General features: G+C 47.6%; 1 protein-coding gene across 1 annotated transcript in view; it reads left to right on the top strand.

Annotated features, from left to right (window-relative positions):
• The window catches only part of ASTN2 (astrotactin 2), a 353,207-nt gene that overhangs the window by 299,742 nt on the left and 28,505 nt on the right, over window positions 1-24,960 (top strand). Inside the window, exon 20 of the mRNA XM_030961750.1 lies at window positions 19,906-20,047. Coding sequence (XP_030817610.1) covers window positions 19,906-20,047 — 142 coding nt within the window. The remainder of the gene's footprint in view (window positions 1-19,905; window positions 20,048-24,960) is intronic.

A 24,960-nucleotide genomic window follows, 5' to 3' on the forward strand; every position in this document is an offset into this window, starting at 1 on the left:
GTCCAGGATGTGCCCACCCTTGCTGGCTGAAGAGCCCCCTGTGCTCATTCCTTCTCCTGCTCATGTCATTTGTTCACTCAGAGGTGACATGGCCAGTGTTATGGTGGCTCACACATGCACAGAGGTTTGCACATTCCCTCCCCACAGCTGAGCTTCACCTCCAGTCCTTGCCATTCCCTCCCACCAGACTCCTGCTCCAGCCTCACTGCTCAGCTGTGATCCATGGAAGAGGAGGGAAAAAAGAGAGACAAGGGCATTTTGATTATGGGGTTGATTTATTAGAATCATTTTAAAACACAAAGCCATCTGTGTGCCTCTTCCCCATCCAAGATTTATAAAAGACGAAACCATCCATCTGACCCCCAGCTCTCCCTCCCTTCCTCTTCCCCCGCCTCATCCTCGCCTTCCATTCTCCCTTGTGGCTCTCTTGCCAAAACACTTGCCCATGTTTAATTCTCCTCCCAGAGAGACAATGCTTTGCATTCTTGCATTGGAAGCCAAAAAAAAAAAAGACAATTCTATTCTGTCTCTGCTCTGCTGAGTTACTTTCCCAAGAGTCTGTGTTAAAAAAAAAAAAAAAAAAAAAAAAGATAAAGGAAAAGGCAAGTTGGTGCTGAAAGGTGCTGGAACATCATTGTGTGGGGGTAACTTTTCCATTCACTCCACATATCAAACAGCCACTGGCAGGCCATCCCCAGGCAGGGCGTGTGGGACTGCAGCCTCTTCCAAAGGGCTCACCTTTAGGGCGGAAAGACACTTTTGGACTCTGTCTCCCATCCTTCCTTTCGCTCCCCTTTGAGGGCCTTGGCTCAAGCCCCAGTTTTCAGGGCTTGAGGTGTGCTGACAGATTCTCCAAGTCAGAGGAGCCAGTGGCTGAAGTCCAGAGCAGGAGGAGAGCTGAGGTCCGAATTTCCTGGACTCGCCCTGTGACAAGCAGGAAGAGGCTCAGCCCTCCTCTTCCTCACTGCTCTGCTTGATGTCAGTCCAGCATCCCTGGGGCACTGATGTCAGAGGAGCTCTGTTGAGACCCCTCTTGTCCAGGCCCCACCACGACCAAGTCTTTTCACCTCTCTGTGCCTCCGTATGTTCCAGATCTCCAATGCTTTAGGCATTTCTGTGGCCACCAGAAAAAATTGAGGACTTTCATGTCACCCTTGGAAGGTTGGAAGCAGATCTAGAGCTCTGGAGCTCCTGGAGCTAAAGGGAGTATTAGCATGCAGTTAAAGGAAGTTTGAAATTACCTAACGCATGTTCAGCCTTTTCTTATTTACACATCAGGGAAGCATTTTCCTCAGTTTCAGCAAATTAACTTGTAGCCAATGTCCAGCATTCAAAGTCACAGTGACGGTGGGAAAAGGCCACGGGTGATGGTGATCTCAAATCTGAACAGCACTGTTTTGACTTTGATTTTATTTGTGTGTGCTTGGGTACAAACAAAACCTTTCTGGGGTTTGTAACTATTCTTTTGAACTTCATTTTTCCATATAAATCTCATTTTTATGTTGTTAGTGATTCCCATATGAGATCTGACATTTGTTATTTGATACTGGCAGAGGAGAATGAAACCTATTAGCAGAGACTCATGGGTTCAACAGGATCCCAGGGAATAAGAGCAAGGCTGAGGATTTAGTGTCACTGTCATCTGCTTGAGCTTTTGAATCTCTTTCCTGACCCCTTTCTATCCACAGAATTGTCTGTCTTCAGTTTTCCTGGTTCCAGGTGTATATTAATTGAAGCTGATGACTTACCCACTTTGTTGGACACTAAATCACCCAAGTGCTGAGTGTCCTTCAGGACCTCTTCACGATTCCCTTATGCCCTAGAAAAAAATAGGCATAACCTTATGTATTTCTTTTGGAAAGAGGTAAAAAAGGAGTTTTACTAAGAGCACAAAACTGCCTTGGCTCGTGTGGCATCTCTTTGCACCAAGGTTCCTCTCACTCCTCTTCAGGAAATATATCTTGTAGAAGAAAGGCAATACTCCTCTGGCCTACAGTCTATCAGGAATTCTATGAAAGAGCTGGAAGTCGTGGTCTTCCAGGCCTGGAGCCAAATAACCCTGCTTAGACAAGGGTCCAACCAGCAGCTTTCCCACATCTACATTGAAATACCTGGACATGAGGAGGTCTTACAGGTGATTCCCCCATTTACAGATCCCAAAACCAATGAGGTCATGAATCTTATAGTAGGATCAGAGTGCAGAGATCCCTGCTTGCTCCATGAATGAAGATGGAAGAAAGGGAATTTCCAGGCTGTATTCCTGACATGCTCAACTTGTCCCCTTTGCTATCTCCTGAGCGCGCCATTCATCTGCGCGCCCAGCCAGCGCTGCTGTCTCATGGATTAAACAGCTGCCACGTCCCACCCTCGAGGCAGCTGTGCCTCAGGGCTGCCTCAGGAGCACAGGGCTCTGTGCCCTGGTGCTGGTCCTGCTGTTCCAGCAGGATGCTGCCCTGCCACGGGCACAGGTTTAGCTGGAGGAATGGGGCAGGACTGTGCCAGGCCATCCCCTGGTCGTCCTTCACACTTTACAGTCTGGTACAGAGATGCCTTTTCTCCTCATTTTTTTTCCTTTTCCTTTTTTTTTTTTTTCTTTATTTTTCTCTCTTTTTTTTCCTTTCCATTGGTTGTTTGGATTAAGGGGCCTTAAAGGGGCCAGACATTTTTTGTGTTCTCTCATACCCTATAAATAACCGGCACCTCTCCAGTGCTCCAACTCCACCCTTCAGTTGCAGATTCCACTGTCTAGCTGCCACTGCTCTGCATGGCCTTTCACACTCTTCCTTTTTATTTAATATGGAAATATTAGTAAAAAAAAAAATCCTTGCTGTCACCAGTGCTCCAAGAGGAGGAGGGGGGAAAGGGAGAGAGAGGTAGGAGCTGGGCGGAAAGGACACAACCAGCCAAAAAGAGTATCCGAAGGAATGCTCTTCTCCCTCCCAGGTTTACAGCAGTATCCAGAGTCATCTGTTTTGTTTTCCTTCTCCCTCAGCCTGAGAGTGCTGCTGCATTATCATGTAATGTTGCTTAATGGGACGAAGGCTTCAAGTCGCCTCACGGACCGGACCGCAAGCATAGCCCAAATTCCAGGCCAGCAATGTCCTGATGCCTGTGGTGTCTCATGAAAGCAGAAGACTTGCAGCCCTCTGTCTGCCCCATGAATGGTCGGTTGGGGCCAAAAGGCTTTTTTTCCTTTTCTTCTTCTTTTTTTTTTTTCCTCCCCAAGGACATGCCGCCACCCTATCCGGGCAGGGATTTTGTAACCGCTGGCATATCTGGGAGGTATGCATGGAATCTTCCAAGTGCTTGGTCAGTCCTGTGTGGTTTCCTTTGAGCAACTGCCCACCCTGCCAGCTCCCACCACCCCTTCCCAAGCCCCCTGACATGCAACTGGTTGCGCCACTCGTGCCAGAGTTTCACATGACAGTTGTCTCCTCTGGGTTTCTCTCTGTTCCTTCCTCCTGGCACATTTCCTGGTGCTGGTGAAGGAGCAGAGGGTAGGAGCCCTGAAGACTGAAGCTGTCTTGAAGACCACAGAGCAGACACAAATAAAGAACAAGCTGTTACTTACCAAATGTCCCAATTTAGGGAGTGAGGTGTAAGCCCCACTCGGTTCTAGGTGGCACCGAGAATTTGAGTGAGGGAAGTGGGATACTCCAGCAGATGAATTTCTGATTTCTTGCTCTGAGGAGTTATTCCACCAGCATTTAATCTCTCATGATTTTTTTATTTTTCTGAGCACCCATCTCTGGGATAGGGAACTCTTGTAATTCCCATTTAGGGCAGGCAGAGTTGAAGCATACAGCCCTGGAGAGAAGAGTTGGATTGAGTGTTGCTCTTTGCCTGGGCTTTCCAGCCCAGCTGGTGCCCATGGGCCAGGGTGGTGAGCTCTGACCTTGTGGGTGCCAGCTCTTGTGGGGCAATGTCCACGTGGCTCTGCAGATGTGCTGCTGGGTTATGCTGTCTGTGATTTTGTCTCTAAGTGGGTGGCACGTGGGCCTGTGGGATGGCACCTCCACCCCCCTGCCACAGGGACACCTTCCAATGTCCCAGGTTGCTCCACGCCCCATCCAACCTGACCATGGACACTTCCAGGAATGGGATAGCCACATTTCTCTAAGCACCCTGTGCCAGGGCCTCACCATCCTCACAATGGAGAATTTCTTCCCAATATCCCATCTAACCCTGCCCTCTAGCAGTTTGAAGCCATTCCCCTTGTCCTGTCACTGCAGGCCCTTGTCCCAAGTCCCTCTCCAGCTTTCTTGGAGAAAAAAACAACTACCTCAAAACACCCAGCCCTAAACAGTGTTCAGCTTTTCTCTTCCCTGCCCACCACATCCTTGTGCAGATGCACACTGTCCCCATCACCTCTCTGGGAGCCACCAGCTGTCCTGTCACCCATCCCTGCAAGCTGCACAGGATGATGTGTTACCACCAGACAACCTGAGTGATGATTTTTGTCAGTTAATCTGGCTTTCCTCCCCTCCTTCTATTTCCATCCCTAAAGCGTGGCAGAAAGCCCCACTTGCTCTCACGTGGTTTCCATAGGCAGGATGACATCAGCTCCTTTTCTTTGGGATAGTGCTTTACAGCCATGTTTTTAGGGCCTGTTTTCATTAAAAGTAGCTTTTGAAAATGGTTAAGTAATAATTTGCTAAATCGGGCCCTGAGGTGCTCAGTTTAAGAAATTCTTATTTATTTTTTATAAGGAATACATGCAAAGGGAATGGAAAATGGCCAGGTTGGAGCAGGCTGGATGTTAATTCCAGTTCAGTGTCACCACCATCTTTGTGGTCATGGTTCAGTCATGTTCTCTTTTGCATATTAATTAGACTGATGGGTCAGTAAGTGTTATAAGTACAGACTTGGACACTGGTTGTTTTTTTGCTTCTGCAGGGTTGCTTTTGCAACATTTGTTTAGTTTTCATCCAATGCATAAAATATGGAGAGAACAAAAAGCTCATGCACATTGTATCGTGTAATTAGACGAGTAACCAGATGTTAATTAATATATGAACATCGTTTTTATTTCCAATCGTCTGGCTGTGGTTTGAGCAAACCTATGTCCCCCAGCTGTTGCTACATGAGACACAGCCAGAGCAAAAACAGAGCTCGAGTTCAGCTGCTGTGTACCCAGAGTACAAACCCTTACCCCAGCTGAAAGAGGAGATGCTTTGGGGATGTGCTGTCCCCAGACAGACGCAGCAGTGTGACATTCTCCTGCTATCCAGTGGAGGGCAACAGGAGACACGCTCCCAGCCGTCTCCTCCAGACAATTTGGGAACCCAGAGGTGCCCTGGACTTTCCTCCTGGACACCACAGCCCAGTGGGATTTCAGCTCCTCTTCATTATGGTCTCTGCTGGTTTTGTCTTCTGGAAGTAATACAAAAGAATAGTGATTGCTATTAATATCAAACTGGTTTAAAGCTTCTGCTCTGTTTCCTTGATAGATAAATGTTTAAAAAATGGTATCTTAGCTTCTTCAAACACTTACTGCTGATATTATGGTGGTTTTAAACTTAATGGTGGTTTAAACACCAGCTATGTGGCTCATGGATGAGTCCCTGGAGCTTTCCAAAATTCAGCCCTGAGCAGCCATGCCCTGTGTCCACACTTGGTCCCACTTTGAAGAGGCTGGACTGAAGACTCTGTGATTTTCTGTCGAGGCAAGTAGTGGGCCACCACATTCAGTCTTTTGCTCTCAAACTATTTGATTCTTCCTAATTTCACCTGGAAGATCTTTTAAAGAGATCCAAGAACTTCCTCTCCTTTTCTCCAGTTCCCATGTGGTTTTGCTGAGACCAGCCAGTATATCCAGGTATTCCTCCTTCTCTTCCTTTGTTTCTGTCTGGAGAAGTTCCTGCTAACAAAAGAACTATTTTATAACCATCTTTAACCTAATTTGCATTTTTTAAATATTAAAATTCATTCAATTTCATTGCGCTAGCCCTCAAGTTATTTTAATTTCTTTTGACTGATCCCCTGCTGCCTTAATAATGCACCACTTCATCGGTGCTAAAACTATTGCTGTATTTCCAGTGAGAAATGAGATTGATTACAAGGCTGATCATTGAGGAGCTCTGGTAGTGATAACTCAGTTCCCATCACTCTCTTCTCAGCATTGCCCATTTTCATCTGCCCATACTCAGTCCCTTACCTGCTGTATAATTCTGCTAATTCCCATCTTTTCAGGCATATACCTACCTAATAATTACCTGTGTCGCATCACAGTGCCTCTGGATACCTAGATAAATGAGATTGTACCTCAGCTCTCCTGTCTAGGGAATGAGCTGTCTCACTGAAGAAATGCATCAGGCTCCTCTTACACAGTTTACTAAACCTGGGGTTGTGGTTTATTCTCCTTGTCTTCATCTCATTAAAAGAAGGGGAAAAAAAAAGAAAATTAAAAAAAAAAAAAGAGGGATCTACAATGACATAAATTTCTCTCTCAAGGCTGCACCTGTGCCTTGAATATCAGCAAGGAAGGCTGGGCTATCCAGCCTCTTTGCCCATCATGTGTCCATGGAAGAATTTACTTTCTCCAAGCATCTCATCTCCTGCTAAGCGAAGATGAAAGCCCGTGACTCTCTCAAAATTGTCTGCAAACTCCCTGACACTCTTTCACTTTTCTGCTTTTCCTTCCCTCCTCCCTCCACCCCTCCCTCCCTCCCAGTAGCTGGCACAAGGAGAATAACAGTGGAATCACCCACATTGCTGTGGTCTGAGCAGGTTTGTCTCATGTCTAAAAAAATACTAATAAGAAAAATGGAATAAGAGGTCATTGACAAACTTGGCAAATATTTGCCTCCCCTTCCCTTTCCAGCCACCTGGCTCCCACAGGAAAATTTTGCCCTCGGACCAGCGCATTCAGGAAATAAACACTTGGTTTATTTTCCTGGGGGGAGGAGGCGGAGAATGAAAATAGCATTAAGGGGCCTGAAGTCCACCCCTCACATTTTGGGTGGCTGGAGACAACTGCCACCTTGAGCCATGGCTTTTGTCTGTGCCTTCCAGTGATAAGTTATCACAGAAGTGGCCAGGATGGCTTTGAATGGTGCCCATGAGCCCACCTTGATGACCTGGAGTGCTTTTCCACACCTGTAGAGGACCTGTGTATCTAAAAAGCTCCCAGAATTAAGAGAGTGGGGCTTCAAGCTGATCACTGAAAAATTGAAACAGCAGCAACGGGCAGAAGGAATGAAGAGGAGGAAAACCAAGGATGTAACGGTGCCTGCTCAGTGGCACTCAGTTCTCTGGCCCAGTTGACAAGGTGGGGATTGGTCATAACTTGGATTCAATGATCTTGGGAGTCTTTTCCAATCCTAATGATTCCATGATTCTGTGATGCTTGCCTGACACCTGGCCAAGGCCACATGGATCCCAGCTCCCTGCAGCTCCTCCAGCCCAGCCTTGGCTGCTCCCTGCCATGGCTTCCACTCCAGGTGCTTCCTGGAGCACCTGGAGTGGGCAGAAATTGTTCCTGGGATACCTCGTGGTGGCATTCTTCAGTTCTCCAAGGATGGAGCAGTGCATCCCACTGTTCTCTTAACAACACTGACTAATCATTTATTACAAAGGAGATTGCAGGATTCTAGGGTGGAAACTACTCCCCAGGCCACCTAACTCACACCTCAGCAGCCCAGGCTGTTCTCAAGGCACAGCACATGCTGGAGAGATCAGACCTGCTGCTGGCAGGCTCCAGGAGTGGGAGCAAGGCTGGTTTATCCATGTGTGTCTGTGGTTCTGTGTATATATATATATGTATGTGTATAAAAAGTGCATGTGTGTCTGTGTGTGTGTGTATTTGACTATGTTAAGCCATAAACTGTATGGGTTAGGTATGAATTAGAACCTTATAAAATGTGTTTACTCATTCTGTGTAACTCAAAGCAGGGATTAAACAGTAGGAAAAACTGACCGGGAGAATTTTCCAAGCAGAAAAAGTTTTACAGCTCTCATTGTGAAGTGCAGAGGGAGGACTTTTTTTTGTTCCCCTTTTTTTTTTTTGTATTTAGTTTTTTGGGGATTTTTTGTTTGGGTTTTTTTTTTTTCGGGGCAAGTATTTTCTGTTTGAATTTTTATGGTTATTATATAAAAGGAGGGTGAGGAGGGCAGCTGAAGAGGAAGGAGGAATGGAGGAATAGCAGGAGAGCATTCTGGCAGGCAGAATTCACCCCAGGTACCTGAGCTTCATATTCTCCTCTCCATCTCTTGTGACAATGTACTTTCTATGCCAGTGGCGCCCAGGAGGGCCTCCCCATGGCATGCTGTGCTCCTAAATAGGCCCTGCTTTTCTCATCTCCTTGAAGGCATCTTTTATAGGGAAAACAGAATCACATAATGCTGCTGAATTTAAAGGGAATGGGTGTGGGAAAAGAGCAGTGGAAGCAGAAGCAACAGGGAGATGAGGCTCTCTGTAAGTGAGCATCTCAGGAAGGGGGAGAAGAGAGAGGAGCAGGAAGTGGGGATGGATTGAAGTCTTACAGACTGTTGGCTCTTCTTGTCATAAGGAAAGTCTGGACAAAGCACCCAGTGAATAACCTCATCATTATCAAGTGAGACATCCTAGGTCAGTTGAGTGATGTTTGATAAAGAGCAAGGTGTCTTGCAACATGGAACCATTTAATTTATTATTTCCTTCTCTTCTTTGATACAACTTTGGTTCTGCATCTTCTGTTTGGTCTCTTCTACCTTGTAGTTCTTGCTGCCTTGGTGAATCATCCCTGTCTGCAGGACCTGTCATCCTTGTGCAGTTAACAGAGCCTGACTCATTCTCCTCTACATGTTATTTCCATAGAAGGTTGGGTTTGGGTTGTTGGAGTTTGGGTTAGGTTGTTGGTTTGTTTTTTTTTTTTTCCACTTCACTTTATGAACATTTTCCAGGGGACTGGAGAAAGGGAAGGGAGAAGAGAGACCTGAGAGGGTTCATTGTTTGGGCAATTTTCCCTGCTGCTAAATGTCAACATCCTATGCTTGATGCTTTGGGTATGGAGTAGCAGGGCTTCTATTTCAGGCTTTGCAAGGGATGGGAGAGACTCATCTTATCTCTCCAACATGGCCCAAGTGATGTTTGGGTTCTATTTAGGGATTTGAAGAAAAGAGGGAAGTGATAACCTCACTGCATGAGCTCTGGGTTGGGTACCTGGCCCTGGCTTCCCTCGTCAGCACAGATCCTGGAACAGCCCTGGAATCCATTTACCACTTGGCTTAATCCTGCTCTGTTCATTCTGGAAATCTGTCTTTTGTCATCTGAGTGGTCAGATGTTGCACAGTTGCTGGCGATGACATGCCTCCAAAGAACCATCCTGGAGGGATCAGTGGTCCTGGGGGTGGGAAGTGTGCCCAGATACCTCACTTTGCCAAGGACATTTAGGAGTCAAAAGGCTGTTCCCACCACAGAGATGGGCTCCCAGGGCACATCGTCCATCAGATCTGGCTACTAACATCTCCCCTTCCCTGTGGAGGACAGGATTGGTTTGCTGTGGTTTCCAGGATGACTTAAAGTTGGGAGCAGAGGGCATTGCCATGCCAACATGCTGCTGTGTGCCACTGGCAGGTGTCCTCAGTGCCTGGAGGTTGCACACTTGTAAGAAAGGATTCATAGTCCTTTAGGGATGAAAATCAGCTATTAGTGGTGAGAGAGCTGGATTGGGCCTCTGGTTATAGCCACAGATTTGCCTTTTCCCTGCTATATTGGAAAAGCAATTTCTCTGCACCCCTGCTCCTTTGGCTGCGGTGTGTCCTGGCACTGCAGCCACTGTGGCACAGATGTGGCACAACTCAAGTCTTGGCTGAGGGGTGTAAATGACACTGTCAGAGGTATTAATGGCCTACATGGAGTCTCCACATGTCAGACACCTCATTGGCACTAGTTTGGTCCTTGAGATCACCTCAATTTAAGAAATTTAGGATTATATTTTGTAAGCAGAGGGTCTGTGCAGTGGGGCAGGAGATCCTGTCTTGCCTTGCAGTCTTAGTGAAGAAGATGGAGGGGTTGCTGAGGTGATGATGGGTGCTGAGGTTGACTCCTCACAAACAGGAGAGTCTCAGCTCTTTCCTCATTTCTTGAGCCTTCTAATGGATGAAAACTATGAAGAAAAGTGTTAACTGCATTATTATAAAATCAGTAAGTGAATGATTAATGACCTGTGTTAAGAAAGCTGCTGTGCAGGTACTCCAGTAATTTAGGTAATTCCTTGTTCAAGAACTGATGTCAACTCTTGCATATTTTTAGTCCTGACCAAGTGGGTCTTTTCTAGCTTCTGAGCTGGGTCAGATAATGGCTTATTTTTTCAGTTTTATCTTGGTATTGACTTTGGCTTCTCTTGTGATGCCTGCTTGGATAGATGGAGAGCTATGGGAAGAGGCACAGCCAAATGAGAGGCTTTCTCCTCTGAGTCTGAGGTAACAACGTATCTACAAAAATATTTAGAACTCGCTGTGTTTGCACAAGTTTTAACCTCAGTTCTGCAAGCATGTACATTAGTTTATCTGGCACACGAGTGTAATGGAACAACTCACATGAGTAAAGCTAAACATGTGTAAATGTTTGCAAGATATGGGTCAATAATTCTTTGGAAATCATAGCAAACCAATCCTCTATTTTCTTACACAGTCCTGGTCTCTAGTCTGCCTCAGACAAGTGATCAAGAATATCTGTAATAATCATTATGGTGTCCTTGTTCCAAAGAGCTCACAGCCAGGATGCAGAAACTCAACAAGTGTAAATTGTTATTGTTCCATTGACTTCAAGGGAGCTACGGGAGATTTTATGAGCTGAGGACCTTCCCCCCATTCTCAAATGTTCAAAACTGCAGAGGAGGGCCAAATAAGAGGTCTGCTTCCATGCAGGTTCCTCCATAAGGACCAATTTTTTAAGTCTTGGTTGGACAGCAGCCTGCAGGTTTGGCTGCAGTTAGGTTTGCCGAGTGTTTCAGAATGTGCTGGTCCAAAGTCTTATCACTAATTCATCAGCATCCCTGCACATGACCTGTATTTAGAATAAATGGGGCCAAGATATTTAAATATTTAAAATATTTAAAGAAGACTTTCTTTGAATTTGTTGCCATTAGAGGTAGTGGTTTGGTCCACTTTCCAGGACCAGGCTGTGAAGTAAGAAGGGACTGGGAACAGGGTCAGGCAATAGTGGCAATATAAAAGCTCCAAAATTTCACTTTCCCAATAAGTGCAAGGAGATATGAAGCACAGACCAATTGATGACTTTTCACCATAGGTTTACATGAATTTGATTTGACAAATTACCCAACATAATTATGGTTTTAGCAATTAATTGCACACTGAATTTAGTTCTAGGGATTATTCCTTTCCCTTCCTGCTGGTCTGGTATTTCAATATTTGTGGCCTCTCTTTAGGAAGCTTCCCAGGATTTGTCCTCAGACATAGCTCGTGGTGAAAGCTGCTTTCTTCAAATGTAGCCATCTGAATCCCAGCAGAAGATGGAGCCTCCCAGCCCTCTGGGTTGGTGAAGCTCAGGTCCTTGGTGGAGTATTTGCATCCAAAATTTGGTAGTCATTTTCAGATAGTAGCTCATTCCCCCAGGAACTACAAAAGTGCCCTGGTGCATTTAAGGAGAGTGAGATTATTATTCAGGTTTTGTTGCCATCTCTGCAGTGTCTGACACGTCAGTTTGTGCTGGAGAAGGTGTCTCTGCGGTTGGAGCAGGGCTGGTGGGATTCCTGGTGAAATGTAAGGCTCCATGCAGTCCTTGGATTGGCTACAGGCTGCCAGCTATGAGCCTTGGGGACCACAAGTGCTCTGGACCATTGGTACATTGTTAGAAATCTCTAATTTAAAAGAAGCTAAATATGAAAAGAAAGCAAGAATGAGGGTGGGAATGAGATCTGTGGCGATGAGAGTGATGATGGACACAATCCTCTGCCAGACAAGAGGAATCTGAGGAACAGAGCTTTGCTTCGTGCCTGCACGACTCCCCGTACAAATGGGCTCCCACTTTGCCTTGAAATCAAGTAACTATTTTAACATGCTGCAGAGCCCCAGACAAAGCCCAGGGAATAGAGACATTTGCTTGGACTCTGCACCGTGCTAATGTGAATACGTGGCTCTGAGATCGGAACTGGCTCATGCCTGGATGTCTCTGAGCGTAGCAGAGTCAGCTCGTGTCTGGCTGGGGATGACCCTTAGCAACCTAGTGAACCTTGAGAAATCCTGGAGGGCTCACAGCACAGAATGAAATGCTTTAATTCCCCCTCTCCTCCAGCAGCACACTGCCTTGGGGATGCGTTTTTACATCACTGAAAGAATTTTTCTCTGAGGTCTTAGATATTGACTGTGAAAGACCTGTGACAAGCAGTCTGTGAAGAGCTCAGATGAAGGAGCAGGGAGTCCTATTGATGACCCTGAGAGAAGAATACACTCATGATTAACCTTGTGCATCACAGAACATTGCAACTCATGCAAATTAAGATCCTTTCCCTCCTTTTGACTAGCTCTCTTGATGAGAACAGCTCATCTTTCAGTTCCGCTTGGTGACTCCATGCAAGTTCCAGCCCTGAAGAGCACCAGTGAAGGCATTTAAGTGACTTCTGTGACTCTGGAATGCAACTTTTGCTCTTAGCTCAACTAAAGTCTTGCTCCTTAAATTTAGCCATCTACAAATGCTGTCTTCCATCATCAGAGGACCTGGTGATGGAAACCCAGAGGAGATGGAGGCCCAGAGGAGATGGAAGCCTGGAGGAAAGCTCTTCATCATTATTAATAGGTCTGGTAGCATACACACATAGGAAGCAAATTCCCCCAAAATTCACGACTTCATAAAAGTGAAGCTGTTCAGGGAACTGCAATTCTGTAATTTTCATCTTTGTACAGGTTGGGGAGTGAAGCACAAGCTGTGCCCAAAGTTGCAGCGTAATCACTGGCTTTTCTGCCTCAGCCTAGACAGCCTGTGCCCAGCCAGAGAGATTCCTGATGGATGTGTCTTTGAGAAAAGCCATGGCAAAGAAACTATTTCTGAGGCTACAGGGTTTTGGGGTGTGGGCTTTAGGCTCCCATCTAACATGAGAGGCTGGTGTGCATGGATGCTCCCAGATTGTGGGCAAAAAATTTTTAGCAATAACTGGGCCTTTTTTATGTCTTTTATAATCTGGCAAGCCATGCAGGGAAGGAGGTTTTGACATCATTCCACCAGGATCAGTAGGGATGGTTACTTTTAATGATCTAGGCAGCGAGACAGACCATCTGCTGATGTAAATCAGAACAGCTCTGTCGCCTGAAGTGATGTTACACTAATTTAAATCAGCCCATCATTTCCAAGACAAACCAACCACCTATCACTGCCTTCCCCCACTGAGTGCCAGATCCAAAGCACATTAAACCCAGGTACAACCTCATGGTGGAGGAACCACCCTGCAAACCTGTGCTCCACATCCACTCATCCAAAAACCTGGTCCAAGCCTTCTGCTCACAGCCCTCCTCTGGTCCTCCCCTCCTTCAAGGGAAAGCCCCAGATGAAGAGGAGGGTGAGCAAGGACCCCCAAAAGGTGACAGACTTGGAGGGCCGAGCCTGCCATTTGTTTCCTCATTTCAGGAACCAAAACCTGGCAAGGGGAAGTGGAGTAAGGTCTCCTTTTCCATCTGCTGCGCTGGCATTGCTCTGGAGGTCACTGCTGGGGACGGAGGTCCTCGCTGGGCCCCATCTGCCTTCTCTTGGCTCCCTCATTTATGCCCACTTGGGCCTCTGACATTCTACTCTGTTTTTCTTTCCTTGAAAATGGATCGGGAATTGGGAGCCGCTGCGCAGGAACGCGCCTGTTCCCCATTACAGCTCCACCGGGGCTGTAACACGATCGTGCCTGCTCCATACCCACACAGATATTTATTTATCCATACAGCCTTTCTCCTTGTTTTCATTAAGTTAGGCAGAAAAGGTTAATCTTTCTTCTGCTAAAGCTTCAAAACCAACCAAACTAAATAAAATATGATTTCTTTCATTTCTTTTTTAAAGGACACTCTCTCTCTTTTTTTTTTTTTCCCCTTAAGTACCAGAATGAGGTCACAGTCAGAGATGCCACAAGAGTAAATTGAAAACAGGTTGAAAAAAAGCAAAGGGGAGAAAGGGAGAGAAAGCCACAATCAGGGGAAAGTGCCTGGTAACATTGCAGGGTTGGTTTCATCCAACCCAGTAAAGAAGTGTCAAGACAGAGACATTGGTGCCTTCCTACTTTCCCCTTTGTGCTCTTTCTAGGAATCTTGAAGGTGAATGGCAGCAGGGAGGTCTCCTCTCGTCTTAATTTCCACTTTGCTTTGCAGCGCCTGGGTTTTCTCCATGCTGCTTTTGGCACAGGCACATGGCCTGAAGGTGTGGGAACGCCTGTGAGGGTCCCAGAGCTTCCTTTTGCTCCTCGAGCCTCCTGGAGGCTGCTGGCCTGGCTCTCTTGTTTAGTCTGGTTGAACTGAGCGCCGTAGCTCGCCCTGTCCTCACTGGGATGGTTGGTAGGTGATTCATCCAGCCTGCTGTCCGCAACTGGCACGGCCGCAGTGGAAGGACTGAGGCAGGCTGAGGCTGTGGGATGCTGTGTGCCAGTGCTCTGAGCCTGCTCCCAGCCATTTCCACTCCTCAGCCCCCGTTCCTGCCTGTCTGAGCCTCCTGCCACGAGAAATGTGCTCTCTGGAGAGCACACTGCCAGCTCACCCTTGCAGGCAGCTGGGCTGGGGATGTCCTCCTCCTCCTCCTCCTCCTCCTCCTCCTCCAGACATGGAGTTGAGTTCCTGGGTGGTTATCTGTTGGGGAAGATGAAACAGGAAAGCCTTATAAATATGATTGTCTGGCAAAAGAATCTGAGCATATAGAAAGTATAAGCGAGATTGAAATGAAAGCAGCTTTGAGATACCTCAGTTACTGAACAATGGGAAAACAATGGCGTGGTGGACTGAAGGTGATCCCCTTTTGATGGAACAACACCCTCTGCTTGCAGACAGGCCCAAGGGTCAGAGCAGACCCTGCCAGCTTGGCAGAAGGGGCCCAAAGAGGAGTTTTTAGGGTTTAAAATGTAACACAGGATGGTAATGTAATGATTGTTATAGGCTGTATGTAAATGCTATAGGATTTGTATCGTGTACCAGATTGGTTAGTGAGAATCAGAATATTCAACACAGAAGAAGATTTATTGTATTGTAACGAGAACCTCGCTCTCTTGCCCCTTTTACTCTCTTACCCTTTTACACTCTTACCCTCTCACCCTCTCTCCCCCTCTCTTCTCTCAGCCTGCTCTGAGCTGTGCCTGGCAGCTCCCAGCAGGGCCCTGCACCCAGGCCCTTTGCAATAAACCCCAAGTTCCAGACCTGGCTCCAGGGATCTCTCGTCTCCATCCATCCCCACCATCCTGCCCCCCGACACTCCTACAGTTATCCCAGACTGCCACCAGTGGGATGACCCCTGGCTATGCCTGCTGTGGCCAGGAAAAGTCTGCAGAGCTTCCCAGAATGGGAACCCTTCTGCAAGCTTCAAGTTTGCTGTTATTTTCCTCTGTTTTAAGGGCAGCCACACCACCAGAGTCAGTATAAAAGATGCTTAGAAAACCAAAAAGAGGAGATTTGCCAAACTGCACAGCCATGCCTGTGGATGAGGACGAGGCAGTAGCACGGGGAGGGAAGGGAAATGTCACCTGGAGGGAGCTGCATCTTCCTGACAGTTATTAGTAGAGCAGAGATGGATCTTCAAAAGCTGCCTGGGAAGTGGTGGTTTGTGGTAGATGAGCCCTGGGAAGGCATAGAAATAAGGGAGAAGAAAGTCTTGCAAGGATATTAACTCCTTGCACTTAGGAGTGTCAGCATCCCATTGTTGAGCACAACTGCCCCATAATTTGTAGTCAGTGAGCAGCAAGTGACATTTTTCTGCTCTGTGCATAGCATTTTCCATAGTGATTTTGAGCTCTGCTCTGGGTTTTTTTACTACTGAGAAGTGAACACAGGTGAGGCATCCTCATAGGAGCCAGTTATTTGTCCTTGATATCTGTAAGAGCTTATTGCTTTATATAGTGTGACATCAATTATTTATTACTATTAATGAAGGACACAGATGTCTGTCTGGTCAATAAAATATCTTCTACTCCACAGAGATGATCTACTTAGCTATCATTTACTCTGCAGAGAACCTTTGGATTCTTTCTGAAATTTAATAACACGAGCAAAGATACTCAGGCAATCTAGAAGGTTTGTGCTTCAGGGCTGCTTTGGGAGGCTGAAATCCTTCTTTATATTTGCTGGCGGGATGTGTGAGAACACAAGTCCAGATGGGAAAAAGAAGCCCCTTTGCTTTCCATCACGAGCTACTTATCCATGTAATCCCTTTTATGAAGTGATCAAACTCCTTCCTAAAAGATGGTTGGGTTATTTGCCCTTTGCAGGAGTAGACCAACCATTTATCTATGCCCAATTTACATCCTCTTGCCATTACTGCCCATTAACCTAACTATTGCTTTTCCATCTGAGGTCCTGCCCTGTTGATGTGTTCACAGTCATGTGTCTCTATTTGGCCTCTTTTTTCCTGTGTTTATTGGGGAATTTGGGCTTTTTGTTCTTTCCCTGTGAAATCTTCTCTCCTTCTTTTCCTGTGGCTTGATCTTGAGCACAGTTGAGGAATGCTGTGCACATAGTCCTCACATGGCCTCATGCAGCTGGGTCAGTGTTCTCCTGCTGCTGCATGATCCCAGGATCATTTTTTCTTGGTAGGGCAATATTACTGGTCAATCAAGTGGCCCAAGTGTCCAAAGCCAGGTTAGAGAGGGCTTGGAGAAACTTAGTCTAGTGGAAGATCCCTGCCTGTGGTTGGGGGTGAGGTGAAAGGGAATGACCTTTCTTGTCCCTTCCAATCCAAATCATTCTCTGATTTATGATAATTCTCTCACCATTCCACCAAAAGCAGCTGTTGCTTTAGCTCTGTTCCACTGACAAAGTCCCAGTCTAAATCTAGGGAATAACTTGTTTTCTGCTCCTAAAGAAAGCTTAGGAAATTTCACTCCAGCTGCTCTCAGGGCACTGAGGACTGAAGGGTCTCTGCCTTCTCTTTTGTGAGATGAACAAATACAGTCTCTGTGTGCTCTGCTTTTCCAGGGGAGAGCAGGGAATAGCAGCTCCCTGCACTGGCTGCAGACTGACAGCTCTGGGTACCTGCCTTGTCCCCAAGGTGTCCCTTCCCTGTCTTTGCTCCATGGTCTCTGCAGTCTGGCACCACCAGTGGTATCACTGCTGCTTGTACAGGTACAGAAATACTCCCAGCCTTGGGGCTGAGGTTCCAGAATCTTTATTAGCATCTATTTTGCTGTTTTCACAATAAGCTCTTTGCTTGGCAGAGCCAACAAGAGGGGAGAGTCCCCCAGAGTTTCAGGACTGAGCAAAAAGCACCCTGTTGCTTTGTGGATCCTATTGCAAGGGTTTTGGCTCAATCCAAGTGGAGACACTGTTGGCAGACCCTGCAATCTTCATTTCCTTCTGTGCAGGGGGACAGAAATGCACTTCACTCCCTGAGCAGGTCTGATCCATGGCAAACCAGACCACCATGGGAAGCAGCTGCTGCTGTGTGTCAGGGCAGTGCTCCCTGCCAGCCTGTTCCCTCAAAACTACCCAGAAAGACCATGGAAGAGGAGCTTTCAGATGTTAGTGCATGCCCTAGAGAAAGTAAGCTGTGCAGTTTTAATCATAGAATAGTCTGTGTTGGAAAGGACCTGAAAGATCATCTCATTCCAACCACCCTGCCTTGGGCCTGTCCTGCCCTTCCACCAGACCAGGCTGCTCCAAGCCCTGTCCAGCCTGGCCTTGATACATTCTTTGATTCAGTGGTTGCATATGACATTTTCCATCTCATTTCCAGTCTCCTGCAAGTCTGGTTCCACCCTCTCCCTGTCTCAGCCCATCTCCTCTCTTGTGCTCCCTGGCACAGCTATCCTGGCAGATCCTCCTACCTGGGGGCTGCCCAGCCCAGATCTTGGACTCCAAGTCCCCTTGGCCTCACCCAGCTCTCACTGCAATCTCTGCCCAGCTATTTTCTTTCCTGGCCCTCATCAGCTGCTTAGAGGAAGGTGTGAGATCCCACAGCATTCATCCATGGGATGATCTGTCCCCCCATGAAGCTTCTTCCTGCTCAGAAGGGAAGTTGCTTGAGGCTGGAAGAGCCTTAAAGCCCTTTGCTCTACTTCAACAGCACATTCTGGTCCTGAATTGGTGATTCATCAGGTTTGTAAGCCATGGCAGAGTCTGTTCTCAATGACTCCTGGTGACAGGGAGTTCCCCAATCCAGCCCAATGTTGTAGGAAAAGGGATGGAAATGAAAGTTGGAAATGAGTAATAGGGGTTTGTTTGTTTGCCTAAACCATAAACCCAGAGCTGAGGGACTTGTTGAAGGCTGGGCAGCACTCGTGACTTCCAGGCAGGGATGTTCCTGCTGCCAACCCAACCTGCCTGTTGAGCTGCCTTGGGACTGGGACAGACCTGAGTCCAGGGGCTGGGTTGAGCTACAGAGACGGGTGACAGAGCTGCCTGAAAACGTTTGGAAAGAACAAGTCGTGCTGGGAGCATTAAAATGAATAATTAAGGCTTGGATTCCTTCAGGGAGGAAAAGAATTTATTGCTGCTCTTTTCTCTAGCCAAGGGGGATATTTGTAACTGAGTTGTGTGCTTTGAGACAAGACGCAAATGTGGTTTAGGGGGCTGGGGATGAGGGGATTTTTTCTTCTACCTGGATAATTCAGCTTCAGAGTGGGATGTTCTGGGCTGGTTATACCACTGGCTTCCTTAAGGTCTGTACCAAGAACTGGTGCTTTGTTTCAGTCCTCCTCAGTCACTTTTGCCTTTAGAAAAACAAAAGTACTGAGAAGGGAGTTATCCTCCTCCCTCTGCTGTGATGTCTTGACATTTTCACATGCACAAGGTACCCAGCACAGCAATCTGGGCCCAGCTTGGCTTACACCAGCACAGCTATCACCTACAGCAGCCTTGCTCCTATTCCCATCACTGGGAACAGGGCACAGCCTGGGCAATGCTCTGTCTTATTTTCCTCCGTGGTACCTCAGGCTTTCAGTCACACCAGTGTGAAATGGGAATTAAATGCAATGAGCTCTAACCAATAGACAGGCTGCCCACTGCGAGGAGACAGGTTGCACAGCAGTGGACAGTCATGCCCAAAAACCTTAATAAATGGAGCATTTTCAGTTTCAGTTGGGTCATGATCTGAGTGTTTAATAGGCTTCATAAACCAGAAGACTAAAAAGAAAGGTTTTTCAGTATTTTTAATTAGTGTGTTTTTTTCTTTGAGTGCTTATAAAAAAGCAAGTGTTTTTCAACACGACTGAAGGAGATCCAGTCAGAGCTCCAGGAGCTGACAGAGTGCAGATGAAAGGGAATGCAAAGCTACTGGGTGTCATTAAATTAAATAAAAAATAAAAACAAAACCATCACATTGAGAGAAATTCTACCCAAGCACTAAAAATGTATTTTTTGCTGGTAGTCCAGCATAGCAGAAACACTTTTTGCTGTGGCAGGTAATGTTTGGAAAAGGCCATGCTTTGTTTAAGAGCTGGACATGCAGCAAGGGCAGGAGATGCCTGTCTAGCCAGGCTTCCAGACCTTCTGCAGCCCAGCTCTGGGTGGTGTTTCTGCAATGTGTGCAGTGAGGCCACACGTCCCCTCTGGGCTGTGATTGCAGCTGGCCACACAGTGACCTAACCCTGGCACAGCTGGTGGCCCAGGTGTGTTTCCTCCTTGCTTTGCCCACAGGTGACATTCTCCTCACAGACTTGGGACGTTCCACAGCCAGCTGGAGTTTGCTGATTGCGTGTCCTGCGTAGAGATGTTCCTACAGCGATTTTGAAGTAGTCAGCAGTAATTCTGTACCTGTATTGATGTTCTGGTCTTGCTCCTCTCTTTGCTCTGCAGGAGAATCCTTGAGCTTTGCAGATGATTTGCTCTCTGGCCTGGCAACCTCCTGTGTGGCAGCGGGTCGGAGCCACGGGGATATCCCTGAAACCAGCCTCTACTCAGTCATTTTCAAGTGCCTGGAACCAGATGGTCTGTACAAGTAAGGAGAGACACGTGGGGAGCTGCTGGGGGCAAGGAGGGATCTCCAATGCTGTTATTGGGTTGTTATTGACCTTTTTGGTCAGCATTGTGTTGCACCAGACACGGGGCAAATGGTCAGACTCTGCCTGATGCTTTGGGTGTTACCCACAGCTGGTGAAATGGAAAAGCAGTGTCTGCCAGTGCAGTGCTGGAGGCACTGGGAGTCTCTGGGACACTCCTGGATAACTCCTACTTTCAGCATTCTGGGTTTCCAGGTCCATGCCTGGTTGACAGGGTTGTCTCTGATGGATGAACTAAGCTGATGTGGTCAGATTAGAGCAAGTTGCCAAGTGCCTGGTGGGATGAAATAGATGTCAAAAGTGTGACAATATGAAATAGGTGTCAAAAGTGTTTATAAGTTGCTGTTTGTCTTAGTAGGACATATTTGACATCAGAGAGACACCAAATCCTTCTGCCCACTGCCCACATATTGTGGATATTTGACTCTTCTGAGATACTTTTTGAGAGTTGAATTTTCTGTTTGAATCTTGTGGATATTTGACTGCTTGAATATTGTGGATATTTGACTCTTCTGAGATACTTTTTGAGAGTTGAATTTTCTGTTTGAATCTTGTGGATTGATGACTTTCTAGAGCAAAGGGATAATATCAAGAACTGAATTTTAACTTCTCCTTAGAAACATTTGGACAGGGTCTGGGCTTTCCAATCCAGCTCATTAGCCAGGGCATCCTCTGTCTTGAGAGGGATATCAGGAGTCAGATCAGTAAGAGAGGAAAAATAGAGCAAAGAGGCAAGGAGACAGAGGAGAGACAGAGTGAGCAAGAGAGAAACACCCAGGGCTTAATGTCAGAGTGACTGCAATAATTAAAACACATTTTGTAGTGAGTAATGAAACTTTTTATGGGACCACAAAAGCATTTAAAGTGAGAGCTGGCAAATAGTCTGTCAGCAAGAACTTTTTAAGACCTTGATTAATACTTTCCCTCCACCACCCCCCAGTTAAGTATGTTGACAGCCTCCAAAGCCTTTATTGCACATCCCTGGAGCAGAGCTGTCTCCAGGAGTGGGCTCCAAGTGGTACCTCTTGCCATTTAATAATATCAGACATTTTATTGTCGAATATCTATAATGCATAAATACAATTATTTCTATCTCTGGGAACTGGGCTGCTCTGAAAAGGTGCCAGGGAGAGGCTGGAGCAACCACAGAGCTTGCTGGTAACCCAATGCCCATAAAACTGCCCTGTTGTGAGCTCTCAGCTCCCAGCTGCCAGGGGCACTGGGACAGGGAAGAGCCACTGCTTTTGATGGAGGCTGCTGCCCTGGTGAGCACACAGAGCTGGGAGCCAGCAGGTCTGGCTCTTGGGCAGCCTGGGCTGCCAAGTCGTCCTCCCCATCTGCCAGGCAGGGGTAATTGCACTCACCCGTCACTTTAGGGGCTCTGTGATCTAATCCCTGGTGTCTGCAAAGGGCTGGGAGAGCCTTGGGTGGAAGGCAGAGGGTTTTGTCATCGCTATGGTCAAAGGCAGCCTTCTGCTTCCCAGCCCCAAGGCACATTGCCATGGAGGTGGTCAGCAGAGCTGGCTGTGCCCTGTGCCCTGGGCGTGGGTGCATGCCCCTGGGCAGGGGACAGCCACTTTTGTGGGGAGCCAGGGCTGCAGGCAGCCAGCAGGCAGCTGTCCCCTGGCACCAGGGAGCTCTGGAGCTGGTCCTGTGTGGGGACAGGCCCCAGGGTGACGCACAGCTCTGGCTCTGTCCCACAGCAGGGCTTGGCTCTCCGCTCCTGGGGCAGTGCACATAGAGCACATGGATGGGCACATGTTCCTGTGTGCACCTCTGGGGCACAAACCCCTCTTCCTGGGCATCCAAAAATTCAATTGCATGTGGGCACACCACAGCATCCCCTCCTCACTGGCTGCTGCTGCCTGCCCCAGCACATGGCACGGACTGATGAACCCCTGCTCCACTGCTGTGCCTGCCCAACACACCCCCTCCTGCTCCAACCTGGGCCCTGCCCAGCATGTTTACTGAGCATTCTCAGCTACACAGGCACCCCCATTAAATATTCCTCTGCTCAGACGTCCCCAGGGTGATGCACAGTTCTGGCTCTGTCCCACAGCAGGGCTTGGCTCTTCACTCCTGGGGCGGTGCACACAGAGCACATGGATGGGCACATGTTCCTGTGGGCACAAACCTCTGTTCCTGGGCATCCAAAAATTCATTTGCATGTGGGCACACCACAGCAACCCCTCCTTGCTGGCTGCTGCTGCCTGCCCCAGCACATGGCATGGACCGATGTGGACAGTCCACTGCTCCATGTTGGTATGAGCTGCCGTGCGTCCTGCCTGCCCAACTCATCCCCTCCTGCTCCAACCTGGGCCCTGCCCAGCATGTTTACTGAGCATTCTCAGCTACACAGGCACCCCCATTAAATGTTCCTCTGCTCAGATGTCCACCCAGTTGCAACACAGCGTGAGGAAAGCCAGAGCAGTGAAATGTGAGGCTAACGCTGCTCTGCGCCCGCACAGACAGAACAACAACACAAACACGGGCACGGGGTCATTTCTTAAATTGAATTTCTTCTGCTTGTTTCATTCGTTTCTGTGGAAAAATAGCTATCTATAATAGCTCCGGGCTGGGTATAATCCTGATTATAGCCACTTGCAGGGCTCTGTGCTGTTCTCTAGGCTGGGAGGTAAGCACATAGTCTGCAGCATCAGAGCTCTTCAAAAACAAATTATTTGCTTCTGCAGTAGTCTGAGGGTATCGCATAACCCTAGCAAGGGGACTGAGAGGTCATGGAAATCTCTTCTGCCCTGTGAATGTGTCGAACATCCTGTCCTTTTCTTCTGTAGTACCTACAGCAATTACACTCTGCTGTGGACCATTCATTTGGAGTACTACCAGCCTGAGATCAAAGCTGGGCTGGAGTATGAAAACAAACCCAAAAAATGTTCTACAAGCAAACAAATAAACAAAGTCTGATTGATTCCTTTGCTTTTAAGACTTCTGTAATTCCAAAACATAAATGAACAAAAGGAGAACTAATTTCTTTGTCCTTTGCAGTTGCAGTCTGAGGAAAATATGTTGCTTGTCAGCCTGTTTCTTCCCCTTTAACACATTGGGGCAAAGATGCCAGTCCCTGCATAGAGGGTTTTCCAGGGCAAGTAGATCATGTCAGCAAAGGCATGTGCTCCAAAGGCTTGTGTACACCTGTGGACACCCCTGCCAGTGTGCCACACCACACACAGGTGCCCATCCATGGGGATCCATGCTGCATTCATGGGAATGTACTCCCAGGGGTCTATACATGAGTACTGAGGATGGTCCTTGAAGGCTGTTGAGTTTTGTTGCAGTTCTTAAAAAGCAGAAATCTCACATTCTTGTGAAATGGAGAAGGGATTGCTCACCCCTGGGGTCAGCTGGACCAGAGCTGTCTGTCAGGCTTATCCCCAGGTGGATCTGGAAGAGGATGAGGTGAGGAGGGCAGAGGGAGAGATGTGGATGTGTCTGTGAAGTGCTCACCTTGCGTGGAGCAGCCAGCCTGGCCAGCAGCCAGTGCCACTCAGAAGGATGGTTTGGGAGCCTTGAGAGCGCCAGACTTTGACAGGCAGCTCGTGATGAACCAAAACCAAAACAACAGTGAGGAGGCAGGGCTCTGGCTTGTCTCAGAGATCAAACTCAGTTTAGAGGACTGAGCACCCCACAAACCCATCCAGTCTCTTCCCTGAGGAGGCAGGAGCTTCCCCTGGGCACCCACCGCCTCCCTGAGCCTTCAGCCCAGCTCATCCATCTCAGCCCTCACCCCATGGCTGGGGGAGTGCCTGGGGATGCCTCATGGCTGAGCTGTACCTGCTTGGCTACCAGAAGGCAGCTTTGCCAGCCCAGCACGTGTCCTTCAGATACTTGGGGAGACACCAAGCATCCCTCAGCCAAAAAGGGAAATGAAACCCCCCCTCCAGCTCCTCAATGGAGCTGCAGTGCAAACACACCAACCTCTTCCCTGCGCCACAGATACTATAATTATAGATTAGATTAAATCCCAATGTTTCACTTTATTTACATTCCTGTCCTAGCCTATTCATTTCCAGTGTTTGTGCCAAGAATCAGCACAAAATTTACTGGAAATAATATGGAAGTCATCAGGATTCCTTCCAGAGCCTTTCCTTGGAGTGTGTTCATATGCTGTGAAGAAGCCTTTACATTCCCTTTGCTGGCTCAGATGGGGTTTCCCCAGGGTGAGCATGAACCAGCCCAGAGGCTCTGGGAGAGCACGTTTCAGGGGTGTTGGGAAGGTGGAAACCTCTTCCTAGCGGCTGAAGATTGAGGACCGGAGGGAAGGGGATTCAGTCAGAGCTCAGAATGGCAACACGAGGCTCCCATCTGCAGCCAGGACACGCCAAGTCCTGCCCAGGCAGTGCCACCCTCTGTAGGGTCTGCAGTCATCAACAGCATGGCCAGGCTCAGCTTGGGATAACGTGGAACATCCCTTTTTGGTGAATTTAAGGAAAAAGGCAGACATGTGGAGCAGAGAGAGCCCATCAGAGCATGGAGAGGCTGCAATCCCACAGGCTGAACGTGCTGGCCCAGAGCAAGGCTGTTAATGCAGAGTGACCTCTGCCGTGTGCATGGCTGGGATAAAAAGTGGAACAGAAAACCCTTGGTGCTCAACAGTGTGTTCATGCTGGCAGCAGTCCCCTGCTCCTTACATGATGCTAATTGTTGTTGTTGGGTTTTCGTCAGGCAGGCACGTGAGTGTCACAGACATCTTTTATGAAAAATCCTTTCCTTAGGATTTTTCCTCCTGAGAAGCTGAGAGGCCTCAGGAACAAAATGTAAACAATGATTATCTGCTGCTGTGGAATGCAACAGGTGGATCTGTGATTGGTCTCATGTGGTTGTTTCTAATTAA

The sequence above is a fragment of the Camarhynchus parvulus genome, chromosome 17 (genome assembly GCF_901933205.1).
Source record: "Camarhynchus parvulus chromosome 17, STF_HiC, whole genome shotgun sequence".
Classification (NCBI taxonomy): Eukaryota; Metazoa; Chordata; class Aves; order Passeriformes; family Thraupidae; genus Camarhynchus; species Camarhynchus parvulus.